The following is a 19451-nucleotide window of genomic DNA, read 5'->3' as shown; positions in this document are numbered from 1 at the left end:
GTAGATATACTCAGCATGAAAATATACAGTATAGTTTACTGGAAAAATATTAACTACTCTTGATTTGACAGTATTCTGGTCGAAAAATCAGCTACAGAAATACTGAGTACACATTACTGGTCTGTGGGCCCGAGTTTAAACTCCTAAACTTGTACTTAAGACTCAGACAGCCTGAGGTGAAGATTTTTGTTCCGTTAATAGCCTTTCAATCTAACTTCAAGAATTCAAATTGAAGATTACCTAATTAAACAAAGTAAAGATACAAAACATCTTGTCTTTCCAACTGGTTAAAATAATTTTTCCACTTAAAATGCTACCGCCAGATGTTAACAATAAAATCAGAACTTCAGTTCTACTACGCTGGATTCCAAATTTTTGTATTTGGAAACTGAACTAATAAAGAATGCAAGCAGATTATTTTAAGGAAAATGAAAGTAAACTGGTGTCATTGCTGACAAAAAACATAATTCAGAGTATTAACTGTTTTTAAAAATACATTTGCACTCAATGTTATCTCAAATTTTATACCTGAAATCCCCAAATGTATTTTTTCACAAAAACTGAGCACTGTAATTTCACAGTGAATACGAAACTATTTTATACTGCCCTGAACAAGCAGTCTCCATATCTATTCTTCTCACCATTGCCTGGTTTTAAGAAGTTTAAAATCTGACCTACCTTGTTAAAATAATATACTCTCTAGAAATGCTTAGCATCTTTCTTTAGAATGTATGTTCTGCAGTTCATGCATGTAGAATGTACGTTCAACAGCTCATGTTGGTGTAGAAAAGGTGGCACATACATGCTCTTTCTACTGTAAGTAATGGCAAATTAAATACATACTATAAAAGGCACAGCTACAGGCAGGGTTTTTTTTGTTGGTTTTGTTTTTGTTTTTTTTTTTAATTCAATTAAACATCCTTTACTACAATGTTTAATACTTCCATTTCACTTACCCAGTGTCCTTGACATCACTGGCAAAGCAGAGCTCAGCACCAAGATTGAGACACAGTTTCCAATGATCTGTTTGAAAATGACAAACAGCATTTAAATTATAAATGGGATGGCTGAAGGGGGGAAAAAGAGGAAAAAAAAAAGAAAAACACTAGTAAAGATGAAAAAGAATTCCTGAAAGTTACATTCTTCAAAGTGAACCTAAAGCAATTTACAATAACATACTCTTAGTCTTGCTTACTTCTGTCACACTTCTCCATAAAATGTTACACAAGATGGAGATGATCCAAGAGAGGAGTTTAAAAAAAGTCAAATACATAATCATTTGCTTTTAATCAAAGTGTTACGTATGCTTAGATTCAAAATAATTCAAAACTACCATGCTGCAAAACGTCAACTGTTTACTTAATTTCTGCAAACTTTTTATAGAGGAACCATTACATGGGTTTAGAATAGATGACTGATACATCAGCTTAAGCTTTGTATGCAACTGCTTGCAGGATTAGCATTATTTTAATAATTACAACAAAGAGCTTCCTTTCAATTGAATGCCTGTTGACTACTTTAAATAGTATGAAAAAATTCACAGCGTTAGATTTTACTCTAGTTTTTGTGAAGCCTCTATGAAGAGTAATTGAAACTTTCTCTCACAACGGATCAATTTCTTCAGCTCTAATTCTATCAGAATCCAAAAGAAAAAAACAGAAAACTTCTTGAAAGTAGGTAGACATTTGTGCATTCACTATTTATTTCTATGCTATTCCTGGTGTACTGTAAACTACCAATAGAAAAGATTAAGAACATTCCAACTCCCTACTACCTATCTACTATAACCATTCTGCGTGTTTATCTACTTACTCACTTTCAACAATTTATGGTAAGACAAACAAACAATGAAACACATTGAAAAATAATTAAATTCAACATCTGTTCCTTGGTTACTGATCACCTCCCGTTGTCAGCTGTGGGAATATTTTGCCAAAAACCTAAGCATGTTCCTCTGAGTTAGGTAACAGCATTTGTTATTCTGAAGCCTGTGCTAAATTGTAGAAACTCAAATTAGACTCAGATTGCAAAATGCTGCTGAATAGACCTCCTCAGTCTTAGTTTAATTATTCAAATTTGAATCACTTCGTCTGTATTACTTCTAGCAACCAAGTTCTTCAGATTTCAAACAAGCTCCCTGAAGTACAGTTAGCACAATCAAAGTTACTCATTAGCAATACGTTTCCTTTGAAAAAAGTTCTTTCACTAGCTTTTCTATAGCTAGTTAACAAGCTCCGCTATTCCCCGCTTTTTACAAGTGAATGGATGCCATCCAAACTAAACAGAGCACATCCTTTTTCCCACTCATTCAGCATTTTGAAAATCTTCCAGTTTGTGTTTACGCAGCTTACAAACAAATACTGATCACTGCAAATGAGCCATTCAGGGCAATTACTAACTAAAAGGGTCAGTTTGTCTTGGGTGGCAAGAAAGAGGAGGGGGCCATACCATCACAGACTTTACCTCACCTTTGTCATAGTTGTGTCATCCTTCCTGGGAGTGAAATTTTCAAAAAAACGAAGACTGTAGAAGCCGACGACAGAGGATACCATAAGATAGCTGTGAGAATCAAGGAAAAAGGAACCTCCGAGGAATGCAAGTTTCACTCAAGTTCTCAGCAGTCTCCTAAAAGTCTTAAGGACCAAAGAAAAAAAAACAAAAACACTTCGAGTGCTTGAGAAGGGCTGTCCTATCTCTTTCTTCTTTCCAGGCAAGTGTCTTAGTAAATTACCAGTGTCCCAGAAAACGAGACATAATACTTGTTAACAGACAGAATTCTTAGAGAAAGGATACAAAATCAAAATGATTTCAAGTGCTGCTCCCACAAAACCAAAGGTGGATAGGGAGGCATTTCCTATTCCGGGTCCCTACAAGGAGAAAAATACGTTGTATAATTCAATATGAACAGCTGCACGTTATCTTAAAAGTTAATTTCTACCAGGACCAAAAACCTGACATCTAACATGAAATACAGCCTCTTCTCAATTTGATAGTTAAAGGGCATTCTGACGTTCTAACCTGCAAGTCTCCCATTCTATGCCATTGCAGCTGCTAGTTTTCACACTTGATTGAAATATGTTACTGAAACAGAAGGTATAATGATCCACACTCTATGCATGCTGTATCTACCCACCATGCTGTATTTTATACTTACTCCATTACTTTGGAAACTAAAATAAGAGGTCTCAGAAGACGACATTTCTAGTTGTTCACAATACCACAAGCAGAGTGGCCATCACCACTAAATACCTTCTATAGCTCTGTAAGCTCATATGCAGAGGAAAGCATTACTAAGTTAATAAAAAAAAACCTTGTGACTAAAGATTACTACACAATGTGCTGCTATTTACTCTCTTGAAGTATTTTTATAATAAAGGAGGAAAGTGTCATGTTTTCTATGAGGAACACAAACCAAGACAGGATTTTCATATCGGTTTTTAACAGTTTCTTAAATTGAACATTTCTAGTCCATATAAAAAGTAGGAGACCTGAGTAAAATGCAGACTCCAGGTGACTGATTTACTTTACTGAATCACTGTATCTTCATAAAGATTCTGGACTAGTTCTATTAAAAACTTACTATAACATGAAATGTAATAAATGTGTGCACAGAGGACCGAAACCTAGAAGCAAAATCAAGATTGAAGCTCATTAGCTTCAATGTTATTAAAGCAGAAGTTCTCACTTGCACTTTTGTAAGGGCTCCAAAGCTTTACTGAAGTTATAAAAATCATAAGAGAAATTTACTTTACCCTTGATCCCTTTGGCATTGCAGTCTCATCAACCAACAGGTAAAGAATGTTGAGAGCAACTAAGAGGACTGAGATGGACTATAAAGAAGTAGAAAGTCTTGTTATTTTAAATATAAAAGTATTCCACATTTTTAAAATGCATACATTTAACCTCACCAGATTTCATAATGTTAAGTTCTTTTCAACTGGTCAAGGAGAGAATATCAAGTTTGTTGCTTAAACACGCATCACTCAAACTTTAAAACTATTCTCCCACATGATCAAAAAGTTCTTCATCATTTTTGTTGGGGAAAAATAAAAATAAAATTTTAAAAGAGCAAAAAAATCTTACTGTTTCAATCAGTAGCAATATCATAACAGCTGGATAGACTAAATTCCTTTCCCATGCAGAAGCTTTTTTCCGCCGTTCTGTTCAGAAGAGAAAAACAGAAGCTTAATACCACACATCAACTTAAAATAAAAAAAAAAAGGAGAAAAATAATTCATCTACTTATAAGCTTATTATAACTCTAGGTAAAAAAGTAATCTTTATCTTGTAGAGACACCAATCAGTTCATAAAAATATCCACCCTGAAGAGCTGTACAAAGCAATGCCAAAAATATGAAGCCTCTTTAGAGAAAGGCTGGGAAGACAGAGCAAAGCAGATTTTTCTTTCTTGTTTACAGGCATGTTTTACCGTAACATTTTTTAACCCCCTACACCCCAGCATACAGCAGTTCTGAAAAATTAAAATATACTGAATTTAAAAATATGCTGTTTGCACGTACATTTTAGTACAATCTAAAATGACAGAAGGGAATTTCAAATATTTAAACAGTATTTTCCTCTTATAAGGCAATAAAGACAATACTAAGTCACTGGACATCACTAGTATGTCTAAAAAGAAAACCCAGTAACTTTTTCTTACCACAGTCTTAGTTTTGCACATAACACACTGATAAATGCAAAATCCTGCAAGCCTTTGAATAAGTAAGGAGATTCCTGTGGAATGGCTGTCATTACCAGAAGTATCACTTTTCAGTTTTAAAAGACACGAACCTGCTAAGAATTATTTTACTGTTTTTAAATACAATTTGACTTTTATAGAAATAATTCAAAAACAGAGAGGAAAGTAATGTTTTAGATCATCCCAAATAATCATAAACATATAATTGTATATGAAAAGCTCCATGCAAGGAATTCAAGAGCATTACAATTCCTCTAAATTTGCGTTAAAAATAAGATCCAATAAAATCAGACTCCGTATTTAAATTTGTTTGTTAGAGGGGCTCACTGATTCCATGTAACATATTTGTAGAAACCAAAACAATCTGAGAGGACTGCAAACACACAAAGTGGGTTAAGAATAAACTCAAATCAATAAAGTGACTGCTACAAGCTAAACACAGCTTCTTAAGGTAATTTATTAAACTGCAATCCACATGAAACAGTAGAAAAAAGTTTATTACCTAGATTCGTTTTCTTGCTTTTCACTTTTTCAAGCTCCCGTTCCAACTCTACTGTCTGGTACTCCACTGTGGAAGATATACCTTTTAAAACAGAAGACAGTATTTTCTTTTGGATGAGACTAAATATAGTACTGTAAGACACGCTGTGACAATTCAGATTTAGGCAGCATCACATTAACACTTGTGACTTTAAAATGCAGGTGTTTCTTTGAGATTTCTCAACTACTTTTCAAAGAAACAGAGGCTTAGTGAAGAACCCTCTAATTCTGCCTAACCAGAAGAGTTCAACACATCAGAGGTTTCACAGTGTGACCTTCTGTGATCCCTGCCTGTTCTGCTGACCAGCTGCTGCAAGAAGAGAACAGCTACTGCTGAACTCTCACACATGTCCAAAAACCATTTATGGTGTGGCAGCCTGACACAGGATGTCTCAAATGCCTCCTTCTTGTATCTCTATACAATTCGTATACCAAGATGTAAAGAATCTCTGGATGCCCCTCAAGGGCATTATTACTTAGTAATTTAAAGACAAAGTGGACCTTTCCCTCCAAACTAGAAATCTCCAGTTTCAGCTTCTGCCCCTCCCTCCCCTTCCCCAGTCCTTATTACTCAAACTCAGTTTCCACACTGCTGTCCTGCTTGCTGACATATCTCCTGCTTGTATCAGTTTGCCTGACTTGGTCAGCCTGTCTGTGCTGCAGAGCTCCCTCTGACCACCAGTCAGATCTTCCTCAATATCACTCATGAGACCATATTCTTTCACCTTCCTTTTTCCAGTTTACAGTGTATACATGTCACTGCTGTGTAACAGCCGAAAACTGAAAACCACAGTACAAATCCCTTCTCCTTGATAATTTCCTGCCTAAAAGTTGCTCGGCCACTCTTCCTCTGATCCTTACACAGGCTCTAATGAACCCAGCCCACTGTCCCTCTCCATCCTTTTTCTCTTCAACCTTCCATTCTCCTCCAACCACCCATCTTTTCCAGTGCAAGCACACTGTAGTTTCTCTCCTTGATCCCAGTTCCTCCACGAACACTGCACAGTGTTCAAGCAATGATACAGCTCTGAAATGCTGACTAGAGATCTGTTATTCCAGTTCTGATCTCATTATTTCTACTTTAGCTTTTACTCTTTGCAATCACAAGATAGAAATATTCTTCCCAGGATAAATTAGAACACTCCACTCAGCCCTACTTTCATCCCTTTTATTTCTGAATAATCTCACCTGAAAATAAGTTAAGAGGGTTCATATCTTCCCTCTCTATTCCAGGCCAATTTCACTCTGCAAAAACACCATGTAGCAGTGACAGTTCAAGGTCTTAATAAACCCTAAGTGTGCTTTTACCTTTTTTGTTGATTTACACTGACACCCTTCACCTGTTGGCCATTCCCAACCCTTGGCCTCACCCCTTGATTGCAGGCTAACCTGTAATAGCACCATGCTCCTGATACCTTTTTGAAACACTCTCTAATAATTTTCCGTGTGATTAACAGTCTTGTCCAGGCTTTTATCTCGTATCTTGATCATTTACCTACAAAAACTAAACAGCACTTAGATTGCTGGCACATTAACACCACTTCATAGTCCAGTTTCATTATTTCCTTATTTTCTGTTGTGTGCTCACCCATACAGCAATCTCAGTACAAGTTAAGAAGGTAAATTTCTCATCCCATCCAGCCCTCACAATCTCTATATTCCAGCACAGTGAAGTCATACTTGAAAACCAAGATATACAAGAGTATTTTCTGGACTTTGTTTTGAAACTTTTACTCTTTACATTTCAGAGTATTAATACCGATTTATTCAATGCAGTCAAGTTATTAATGACACATCCAACTGTTTCAAAAATTAATTTTTAAATGTTTAATGGCATGCTTCTTTCACACACATTTTTGCATATAACACATAACCTCTATGTTATGCCAAAACATTTATCTTTGATGCCAGTGACATAATGTGTATGTGGCTATATTTACAGGGCTTCAAATACATACATCTCTCTATCTCAAATCCCATGACTAATGAGTAAGACCTACAAATGTTGTTTTGTAACAACTTCTATTCACTTGAAATACCTGCAATATGAATGTCAGCTTAATTTCTCAGTGTTAGTAATTGTAATATGGGGGTTTTTTAGAAAAAGTTGGATTTCTTTTAGCAAAACAAGTCTCCTTATCATTATAAAAATAAGTTTTTGTGTTGACACATTCCCTTTGAAAAAAAAGTATAATGTCTGTTTTACAGAATGACTAACTACTCTGAGTTAATAAAAAGGATAGAGCCCGGTGGAAAAAGTCTCAAGAACTTTAATGGAAGCAGTTGAAAAAGTAAGAAAACTCAAGTTAGCATCTGACATGTTATTGTCCTCCATAATTGATTTAGGGGTCTCCAAGGAAAAGCTTTATTCAAGATATATGTTGTTTCCCCCCTCAATATAAGAAGCCAGAGCTCGAAAACACTGATATTCATGGGACTCTTTCCAACAATGTCAGAATGATCACATGAGGTCCCTAAGAGACACTTGATTAGAAATTCTGAATCATATTTAAGTGCTGTTGTAGTTCCTCCTTAAAAATAGTAGCAAACAACAGGTTGCTATACAAAAGGATATTTTATGAGAGGGGAAGGCAAAGTTTCAGATCAGTCAAAAGAGTATTTGAAAAGGATGCAGCTAAATTCTTAAAAGCTCTATAACATTAGCTTTATTTCAAACACGCACAAAGTTCAATGTCAGCGCTGTCTAGCCAATAAATCAAATTGGTAGACAAGACTTGTTTGGACTAGCAATGAAAAGTTAGAAGGGATTCTCCAAGAAAGCCACAAAGCAGCTCATTTAAGGTCAATTTAACGGTATTATTCTGTTTTTCTTCCAGCCCCGACACAAGATTTCAGTACCTCAAAGGAAATTGTAAGAGTATCTATTTGCATTCCCCCTAGGTGATTGGCAGTTCAACACCAATTAGTTCAAAATTACACTGTTACTAGCGTGCAATAAAAACAACACCTTTCATCTTTCTTACATAGGTAAGGATACCTTCAGAGCCAATAACTTTGATCAAGTAAGTATTTTTGATCCTACCCCACCCGTCTCTTTGGATTCAGGAAAACTAATAGCTGAAGGCAACTTTTTTCTTTTAATATAAAAAAGTCCCAGCTTTATTCTTCGACTGTAAGAGTGATGTGGGTACTGAAATATAATACGGTAGAAACAAACATTTTCCCAAAGCCCAGTATCTCTTCAATCGATAAAAATACTAGGGTAGATAACACGATCAAACTTTCCCTTCCCTCCTCCTCCAATTTTCAGTTTTACACTGTAGACATCTGAGAAGAAAATTAGTTTCTGCAAAGAAGATATGCAGTTTCCCAGATTTATTTTCAAATATGAAGAGCTTTACAGAACACTATCCATTGCATCACTGCCACAGTAGTTACATCTATATGAATCAAGACCAGCAGCAGCTCACACAGCTAAACTTTTTTCCTCCTCTAAAAGCAGAGGCTTTGCCCAGCCTATTTAGTGGGAACAGTGATTCATGTTACTCCCTATGTCCAGGCATTATCTGAGGAAACATTAAGACAGGGCAAAGCAGTTATAGAGGTTTGATAGCAATTATTCTACCAAGGAAGAAAAAAAAAAAAAGATCTGCATTGACAGTCATCAAGTATCACTTAAGCTTGTGCTCTGGTCCTCTTCAACTTTAATATAAATTCAGCTCTTTAGTTATACATATAAATGGAGTATATATTTCAGAACACTTTATTGTAAAACTGTCCAGCAGGGTTAAACACATGTATTTCTACTACCACAACTGTGGAAGAGTTGCAACTGCCATGGCATAGGAGGCGTGTAGCCTAATATATCCGCTCTGATACAGCAACAAAAATACTTACATAATCTGTGTGTTAAATCATAGATTATGGCCTCTAACATCACAGCACTACATTTACTGATGTAATTAGCACCGTACCTCCATTTTTACACATTTTTAAAAAATACAGTAAATGTGATAAGCATGATTCTTCATAGTTCTGGAAAAAAACAGTACCTATTTTTCTGGCATAATTCATAGGTATTAGAAAGACTTCTGGCAGAGAAGATGAAGCTTTCCATGCCTGCCACATAAATGTGTGTATGGATTGTACTTAAAATTATTTAATTGCTCGCAAAAATTTTGCAGAATATCTTCTTGCTCATACAACATATTGCCCCTCACCTACATGCTACAACCAAGTTTAGGTTTTTATTTACTTCTCAGCTTAAGTCCATTCATTTTCTCATTACACCAAACTGGGCTTTCAAGCATTCCATCAGATGGTGGTGCCAATACCATTCCCTTAGCATGTGAAACAGAAGAATTCAGTTCCTTCTCTTGTCAAAGGACATTTAAGCCCCACATCTTTCACCTCTCAAGAGTAGGTTGGTGAGAGCTCTGTGGGACATGGGTGGGTTGCAGTTCCACTTTACATTGAACACTAACCGATTTGCTGAAAGAGAAGCCAGTCTTGCAGCTAGTGGTTAGGGGAGCCCCCTGCACACTCCAGACGCAGTCAGCAGATGCCTACAAACAGACTAGGTCCACCTCACGAGTGATATTACTGGATTGCAATGTAAATAACTTGCATAGACTTCTATGCAGAAAAACAGCAGAAAATCATCACCTAAATAATCACATTCTCCACCTGAACAGCAGAAACCACCTTGTACTACTTCTAAGATATCTCAACAACTATTTGGTCATTTTTCTGTATTGCTTTACTCGTACATAAGCACAATCACCATGACAACATAAAATATTCAGTAACAAATATTTTACAGTTGCTAGCTAACATCAAACACACAGAACAATTATAATTACCCCATCACACCTTCAAAGACATTCACTGCATGCACCTTTGTGCGTCTCTATGTGAATGCGTATATATACGCGTGTCCATATAAAAACATAACCTTCCAAAACAGCAAAGGTGAACATTGCTTTTAAACTGAAACCATGGCTGATTTTAACAAAGAAGTCACTTCTCCACAAATTTTAAACTCTGGAATAAAGACGACCACCATGATGTACTGTTATCAAAGGTACTTCCCCTGACCAAACAAACAACTTCGAAAGAAGACTTATTGAGACTTGAAAGAAGAAAAGATTGAGATATATGACAGAAGACTGAAGAGTAAGAGAAAAAGGCAGTAAATTAAGAAAATTAAGGCTAAAATAAGTCATAACACAACAATGGATGTGTTCTGACATGAATATTCTTTGGTCTTCCAACCTGAAGCAATTGTATTAACTGTGGATAGATAGCTTATCCATGCAGTTAAAAACAATTCAGAAGAAAATTTGTAAAACATGATTTCCAGGATTGTGGAATCGATACATTTTCTATAATTGGTGCCTGCCATGCTGAATACTCTTTCTCTTAGAAGCCAAATCTTCATACTGTTTTTTAAATACTTCAAAATAGAAACACATTATCAGTAAGTGCAAAAATGTAATATTAAATGCAAGAAGTCTAAAACACTTGTATAATTATTCATTAATAGAATTATTAAATATTATTAAATTCACCAAATAACTCCCAGAATATAAAGGACTGCTCTGATGTATAATGAATTATTACCTAAGATTCTAAATTATAATGAACTGAAACAGAAAAAAAATCCTTCAAATAAAACCCAAAATTCATAACGCAGGAAGTTGAGCCTCTTGATAATATAAGTTCTTTGTTCTTCAGACAAGGCTAATATACAGTCATTTACCAATCCAAACTATTTTGCAGTAAGGGTGGTAGGTCTGGCCAGCTACTCAATTTGCTGTCTCAGAATAGTCACATATTAGAGCTGATGAACATGTTAAAAACAGAAACAAAGCAAACCACACACACACAAGGGCCAATCTTAACACAGTGAGCAACGAAATGTTAGCCTATAATGCTCGTTACACGCTAAGGTGTTGAAATTTTCTATTTTGAGAAAAGAGGCTGTGTAACATTGAGATCAATACTCCTGGCCAAAACCACTCTGCTCTAAATACTGTATTTGAAGCAGTATCAGAACAAGCATACCATTAAGCCTCCTCTGAATTGCTTCTTCCTCTAAAGTGATGATATACATCTGCTCATCTAGGTCTTCAAGGATCTGTATTTGGAAACAGAAACATGAACTATCAGTCACTTGTTTTTCTAACCACACTAGTCAGGCTCATTTTGTTCTAGTAACCTATATTTTAAATATATAGTCTACAACTTTATAATACCGATACAAAGAAAAACTCACAAAAGATTATTCCATTCTGTTACAGATCTAGTTCTTTACTGTAAGCAAACTTCCTGTTAAGTTTTCATTTCAGGTTAAAGCTCTTACGCTTAGTTTCAATCTAAGGAGACTTAGGGAACGGGGAAAGAGACATTCTATCTAACCTATATTCAAATCATATCAACCTTCACACTCAATCTGATTTAAACAAAAATAACTGCTGATTTTGAGAAAGTATATTAAAAAGTGACTTTTCACATAAGCCAGTATTTCAAGCAAATATAAATTGCTATTGGAAGCTAAAACCAAATAAATCAAGTCTGTCTACCTTACCATCAGGTGCTTTGAGTTTAAAGCTCACAGACAGCAAATCAGTATATATTTTCTTCATATTTTCTGGGTTGAACTGACTAGTGAAAAGGAACATGAGACCCCAGTACACTCAAATTTTAGTAAGTGCAAACTAGGAGACATGACAGCAAAATCACTAGAGCATTTCTACATGGTACAAGCTTCTCCCTTCCCTAGCAGCATCCAGTACAAGAACAATAGAGTATCTATGTATAAGAAGTTCTTACAGATGCCAACTACCTACATTTTACCCATCTAAGTGTACCCCCAGGTACCCTTCTTGTTATTCAGCCTTAGTTTGGCCCTGTATGCTTTGCTCCTGAAGTCAGAACAAGCCCACACTTTTCAGGTATTTGCAAAACAGACTTAGTAAGCAATACTGGCAATAATTATTAATACTAGTAGCAGTTATATAAATTGGAAAAATCAGAGGAAGTCTACACCATGTAAAAAGCCTTTTTCTGTGGAAAACGGGCTTTTGTGCTCTATGAAAAATTTTAAACAAGTACACAAATATTGACTATAGAAACTCCAATGAACTGGAGAGAATTATGTAGAAGTGCAAGCATTCTCAATGAAAGTACCCTAATGCCATTCTACCACCTAACAGATAGCACACAAGCATAGGTTGGTGTAACACTTACTGTCGGCTTCACCAGCAACTGACCCATTACTGTAAACATCCGTGAAAGTCCCACTGGCGTGCATACTGCAGAGGAAGACAGATTATGCAAAACAATGATTTGTAAGTCAAAGACCAATGTTTAGTCAGATGTTCAACATGCTATTCCACTTATAATCAAGCACGATTTTGAAGATAACTGCAAGAGCTTCAAACTCCAATATGAACTTTAAAACACATTGCTATCATATGAATTTTGAACAAGGCAAGCATCTCTCCCCTCCAAGAGCATAACTGAATTTTTTGTCAACAAGGAACACCATATAATCAGATATCTTAAACTTGCTCAAGTAATTATTTATTCAAAGCATGTGGCACCAGAGGCTATGTCTACACTAATATCAGCAGTGCCAGGATACATTCCTGGGCATTAAGACTTGATTGCCTGCACCAGTAAATTGCTAAAACTACGCCTGGCATGATTTGCCCTGGGCCACTTAGCACTTTCCCAAGCAATTCTCTGGTGCAGTTCTGGAGTTCATGCAGTCCAGGAACCATTATCATGAGGCAATATGTGCACAGCCACCTTCTGCAAACTGCAATATCATGGATGGAATGGCACCACTTGGCCACAGCACTGGGGAACATCTCAGACACATTTAAACTGTTAGCACAGGTGTAGCTGTAAGGTCAGGAGGTCATGAAGCTGCTTTGCTCTGAAAATTACACTGCAACTTCAGATGACAGTAGGCTCAGCTACCAGATTTTTAGCTACTTTTGTATGAAGTAATAATTGGCCCTTTTTGACTGCAGCCTGTGATGGTTTCCAGGTATGGTGCACATATGCTTGTTGGAAGAAAGGCTCAAACCATGACAACAGAAAACTGTTAGTAAAAATCACCACTTTAGGGAGAACAGCCTTCAAATACTGAAATGTGTAGGAGATGGAGGGTATCTGTAACAGCATGAATGAGGATATACATTTATAGTTTCCATTATAATAAAAATGTTGAAAAAAAAAAAAGCACACAAGATTTTATAGTGAGGATTACATTTATTTTTATTAACTAGCATTTCACTATGACTACTATGTATTACAGGAAAAATACAAGAATATTCAAAAAGGCTAACTTAAGCTGGTCTTCCTTTACTACTGAGGAAGCCTGCAGGAAAATGAGAAAGAGAAAGGAAGAAATGCTCCAAATCACCACCACAACAAGCCTTACTCATGCACTACTTCAGCAAATAAGCCAACTGAAGATCTAATGAGGCTCTACCCCAGCATCTACCACTTTCCCTCTGCTGTATGCTGCCGTTTCAGCTACACAGATAAAACAGTTTTGGAGGGCCGTAAACAACTTCAGTGATCTGCTTGTATAAGTTGCAAATAACCCTTCCAAAAATTGGCATTTAATCCCAATTATTTTGGTGAACTGGTTTACAATAGCCTCAGAACACATGCTATGTTTTCAGCTCTGCTGAAAAACTGCAAAACAGATGTAGGAATTTTGTAAGCCAACTTCTCCATAAAAATATTCAGTAGCTGTTGTGAATCGCACTCTTGAACAGCATACATGAGACTTTCAGAACCACTTTTTTTTTTACTTTGCTCCCTCCCTCCATGAAAGCGGATGTAAGAATCTCCACGTACCTGCATCTTAAGGAGATTCACTGAAGTCTGTGAGCAACACCTTTCACAGACAGATCTGCTTAGTTTTAAGGATGTTTCAAACTATCATTCCCCACCCCTTCTTCATAGTAGCAGGCCTGTAAATGTTAGCTGTAATCCTATAAAGCCTGTAGAACTGGTGAAACCACAATAATCTAGCAAAGATGATGCTCTGTCCCTCTCAACAATTTTTCTAGAAATTATTTGGGGATGGCAAGAGTGGGAGCTAAAATTACAAGTGGGATTTGGAACCTTCCACCATTTTTCTTATTCCCCTAAACATGGATGACTGAACTCTGACTAGGACCAGTCAGTATAATATTGGGGTTTTTTATGGCATTTGTTTTATATGCAATCGTATAACTGACCTCCAGACTGGCCAGATAGCTTTCATAACCACAAAACTGGTAACTGCACTGTTTTACAAGTTCTGTCTCTACAGGAAGATTTTCAATTAAAAAACGAAGAAGGATCATTTACTGAATATAGGACAAACTAAGCGTCCCAAAATAACTTTCTCTCCATACTACTGACCTCCTGCAGACATTTAATATTAAAATTGTGGTTTTCTTTGCAGAATTGAGCCCAAATTTTTCAAATACCTGCTTTAAAGAGTTAAAAATTTAAATTATTTCAGGTGAGGTGTGAAGTTCTCAAAAACTGAAAGTATAAGGTAGCATTTGTTCACAAACTTCAGAACTCAAACCTAACAAATTTGCATCTAAATTTAAACTTAAGAATGGAAAAAAAAAAAAAAGCACACACCATTTTTCACACTCAACTTTTGCAATCTTAATTTTCACAATAAAAAACAGTTTCCTTTAATCTTTAAAAAAATATAAAATCATTAATTTGGGGGGAAATACTCACACAGAAGTAACAAGCATCCCATCAGTGATATACAGGAATATAAATATGGGAGGTAGAATTCCCAGAGGTCTGTAAAGAAAGTATTGAGCACAGCCTTAGCTTATTACAAACAGGATACTTATGTCACAAACACAGCTGAATTAACTTCTTTTCTTAAACGTTCAGGATTGAACAACTGTATTTTCAAGAATAAATTAAATATTATTCAGTTAATAATTCTGCATGCAACTAAATCCCCAAGTACTTTACCTTGAAAAATATTTTCAGCTTTATACTTCCATTCCTCTCAAGTCACTTGTTTTTAACATGCATCGTGTCCACAAGAGCATGGAACTTCTCAGCATGCTAAAAATGGTATGGACTAAATTAATACAGCTTCTTCACAACCTGTGCAATACTCACATAGCATTTACTAGAAATACATTTAATTGAAAACATCAATTTCCATAATTAAAATGAAACTACTGTGGTGGGTTTTTTTTAATTCCATACCGTACAAAGACTCCATACTGGCAGCATCATTGTCTATGAGTGCTGAAGCCACCCATACAATTCCAAGGATAAGCAGTGCAAGAAGAATAAGCATTACAAGGGTTTCCAAAATGCGTGCTCTGATGCCCTGTGGGCAGAAGAGGGGAAAGGGAAAAAAGAACACAGCCAGAAACTTTGAATCAGATATTTTCAAAGGTAAGAAAAATACAAATAAATAGCAGTTCCTTCTTCCTAAATACATACTCACATTTTATCATGTAGACAAAAGCACAACATGTAATACACATTTAAAAAGCAGAGCATAAAAAGAGGAAGTACTTACAGCTTTATAGTGCTCAGATCACATTTTTCCCCTTAGAACTGTAGAAAAATGTTTTAAATTTCATATGCCTTAGAGTTTTCATTAATCTCATTATTCCATAGAGTATTCTTTATACTATATGATTTTGCTTGAGCATTTTTAAAAGATGGATTACTTTTCTAATACTTTCAGCAAAGAAAGTGGATTAGCAAATTTTTATCTATGATTCCAATCAAGGGAATGGAAAGCCAATTATGGCAAATAGCCAAATGGCCTAGCAAGCATTAAACCCTGCACAGGTACAATGTACCAATTTAGTTAAAATACATTCTTCAACTGCAATTGCTTCTGCATCATTCCTCACAGTCTTCAGAGCCCTCAAGTGTACGGTCGGAGTAATGCTCACTCTTAGTCTGCCCAGAAGCTGCTGCTGCCGCCACATCCATTACCTCCCATCTTGGCAAGCTCCGTGCCGAATGAAACACCTCTCGCTTACAACACACACAAATTACAGCTCTAAAAAGTTTTATCTCCTAGAATTTGCTCGAGTCTAAAAATGTAACAACACTCTAATAGTTAAGTGTTAGACTTGCAAGTGTAAATATACCAAATAATACACAATATTTAATTTTTTTTTACGGGTGTTTTTAACACTAATTTTACTAATGTCAACATAATGTCAACAACAGAGCTATTGGAACACTCTTCAGGCAGCCCTGCCATTAAGGGACCAGCAGATTGCTGTGCACATAATTTTCTTTTATTTTTCTTCATTTGCCAATATACATCTCCAAAAGCAAACCCAGTCTCTTATTTCTCACACAAGTTGATCCCAACTTGGTCATATTCCACTGCCAAGTCTACTTTATAGTTAAGACCACGTTTGTTTAATTTTATTGTTTCCCCTACTTTTGTCACTTCTTCCCTCACTGCTTAACACAAGAGGGTAACCTTAACATGACAGTTACCCTGAAAATTATTCTCCCTATATAATCACTGCATCCAACCATGAACAAGGACCTTGAGCATCCTAACCATGAGCACTGATCTCTTCTAGCACACCAATTCCTCTCTGCCATGAGTCTTCTGCAGAACAGCTAAGGTAGCACTAAGGAAAAGCAGAGACCTTCGCAAAATTCCCCTTAAGTGGTCAGATTAAGCCCAACTCCATAAATTATCTCAAAGACCAAATTTCAAATTAAAGGTAGTACAGACAGGATATGGATTTACTCCTAGAATGTATTTTGTGTATAATAAAAGTGGCTTTGAGGTTGTTAAAAGTTATTAAAATGTTGGTTTTGTGGTGCTCAGAAAATATAGTTTTCAGTCTTCCATGAGTTATTCTGAAGGTGAGCATCTAAACCAAATTGAAGATTTGATGATTAAATAGTCATATGTGTAATATTAAAATTTTGAACTTGAGTAATGTTACCAAGAAATAAACAGGTTATAGTCTAAGTACTGAGCATTGATACAGAGCCTTCACTTTACAACAGAAGAAAGTCACGTGATTAGAAGTAGCCCAAAACATTCAAGGATGCATACAGAGAGATCTACTTCAAGCTTTCCAAAAACCTTGAAGACTCCTTTCCTTTCCCAGGCAGAGGAAAATATAAAGCTACCTTCTGGGTTTTTAAAAGCTTTGGCCACAAAAAGTGGATTCCTTACTGCCCTACTATGAGACACATGCACAAATCCCAGCCTCTTTGACTTCAAGCTTCACAGCAACACATTCTTCTGGAAAAAACTTAATTTTACATGGTGACCTGAACAACAAATTTTCCTCCCCTGGATGGAGTAGCACAATTGTCAAAACAGATAAACAAGAAAAACACTGTGATGGAGATAAAATATATTTTTTCATATCTACTGCAAGTGTTCTCTAAAGACAGGTAAGATTAAAACAATACAAATAACACTCTCCCTCAAAAAAAGATATGACCACAGCAAGTAGCTGGAGGTAACACTGCTTTTCGCCAAAAGTACCATTGGCACAAACTCTAGAAAAAGACAGTTAGCCTTCCCCATATTTTGGTTTCCATGCAAGTTTGAACAATCTTTGATTCTCGGAAAGTTGGATCAATCTCCCCCTGTTCTCACCAGTTAACACCTATCTCCACAACTATGTGATATATCAACAAGACTGCAGTCTCATGCACGTATTAAAAAGCAGGACTGACAGTTCACTCCAAGGGCAGAACAATTTTTATATTGCACAGCGCGCACACACACACAATAGGATTTCACATACTGATAATAATTTAAAAATAGCAGTACTTTAAAAATTTCAGTGAGGTGACTAGATAGACCCATTCTGTCATAGGCACTAGTGAATACCTGGTAACAGTCCAAGATAAAGAGAGATGCTTAAAGCATATCGGTAAACACTTAACCTCAATTAGGCATCCAAAAGACTGTGTCCTGTTAAAACATTCATGTTCCAGGCACATTAGTTCATACTTACATACATTAGTGTACCTGTCAAATAGCTGCTATTTGTAAGGAAGGAAAGGTACAAAATTTCCCCACATACACACACAGAGAAAACTTCTGGAGAATTGCAGAACAGCTGAGGTTGGCAGGGACATCTGGAGGCCACCTGCTCCAAACCCCCTGGCTCAAGCAGGGCTACCTAGAGCTGGTTGCCCAAGACTGGATCCAGGTGGCTTTTGAGTATCTCTGAGATTCCACAACCTGCCTAGGCAGCCTGTGACAGTGCTCAAGCACTCTCACAATAAAGAGGGGAGAAAAAAAAAAAAAAAAAAAAGCAGTGAGAATTGAGCCTTAGACACCCTTACTACATTTTATTTTTGCTGAAAGTAGTTTTGTTTGTTCAGGTGAAACATTTAAAGCTTGAATATTATCATTAGTAACATCACTAATTTAACTGCTGAGCAAAATTGAAAAATTGATACTCCTGACTTTGAGAACTGAGAGAAAACAAAAGGTAAATACAAGCAACGTTACATTTTATTTCAATGAAAGTAAAACTATGCAAATCTTTAAATTCAATAATGATTTTTTTTTTTTCTGAGCAAAGTCCTCTTCACTGATATTTTGGTTGTAGCTTAACATTTCTTCAGTCATTTCACTTCTCTCCCACAGCCTCATTATATTACTCAGCATAAATACAGGCTGGGCAATGAATGGATGAAGAGCAGCCATGCAGAGGAGGACTGGGAAGTACTGGTGGATGGAAAACTATGAGCTGGCACTGAGTGCTCACAGCCCAGAAAGCCAACCGTACCCTGGGCTGCATCGAGAGCAGTGTGGCCAGCCACAAAAGGGAGGGGAATCTCCCCCTCTGCTCTGCTCTTGTGAGATCCCACCTGGAGTGCTGTGTCCAGCTCTGGGGCCCCCAACATAAGAAGGACACTTGGCCTTCCAATGCTTAAAGGGGCTACAGGAAAGGTGGGGAGGGACTCTTCATAAGGAGGTGTAGTGACAAGTCAAGGGGTAATGGTTTTTAACTGAAAGAGGGTAGATACAAGGAAGAAATTCTTCCCTGTGAGGGTGGTGAGGCACTGGCACAGGTTGCCCAGAGAAGCTGTGGCTGCCCCCTCCCTGGAAGGGTTCAAGGCCAGGCTGGACGGGGCTTTGAGCAACCTGGTCTGGTGGAAGGTGTCCCTGCCCATGGCAGGGGGCATGGGATTACATGATCTTTAAGGCCCCTTCCAAACCAAGCTGTTC

The 19451-nt window shown here is 36.7% G+C and overlaps 1 protein-coding gene across 3 annotated transcripts in view; it reads right to left on the bottom strand.

Annotated features, from left to right (window-relative positions):
• Nucleotides 1-19451, bottom strand: part of LMBR1 (limb development membrane protein 1) — a 77506-nt gene that overhangs the window by 13923 nt on the left and 44132 nt on the right. For 2 of the 3 annotated variants that reach the window (XM_033009680.2, XM_033009683.2), the window contains 10 exons: nucleotides 15461-15587; nucleotides 14969-15037; nucleotides 12452-12516; nucleotides 11267-11339; nucleotides 5202-5282; nucleotides 4084-4160; nucleotides 3753-3830; nucleotides 2794-2867; nucleotides 2469-2559; nucleotides 957-1023 (listed from right to left, as the gene is read on the bottom strand). In XM_033009680.2, the coding sequence (XP_032865571.2) occupies nucleotides 957-1023; nucleotides 2469-2559; nucleotides 2794-2867; nucleotides 3753-3830; nucleotides 4084-4160; nucleotides 5202-5282; nucleotides 11267-11339; nucleotides 12452-12516; nucleotides 14969-15037; nucleotides 15461-15587 (802 nt within the window). The remainder of the gene's footprint in view (nucleotides 1-956; nucleotides 1024-2468; nucleotides 2560-2793; nucleotides 2868-3752; nucleotides 3831-4083; nucleotides 4161-5201; nucleotides 5283-11266; nucleotides 11340-12451; nucleotides 12517-14968; nucleotides 15038-15460; nucleotides 15588-19451) is intronic. The other variant, XM_033009682.2, reaches the window with a different exon arrangement.

Source organism: Tyto alba, unplaced genomic scaffold, assembly GCF_018691265.1.
Source record: "Tyto alba isolate M040663 unplaced genomic scaffold, T.alba_DEE_v4.0 Super-Scaffold_38, whole genome shotgun sequence".
NCBI lineage: Eukaryota > Metazoa > Chordata > Aves > Strigiformes > Tytonidae > Tyto > Tyto alba.
This window is presented reverse-complemented; position numbering and strand designations above follow the sequence as displayed.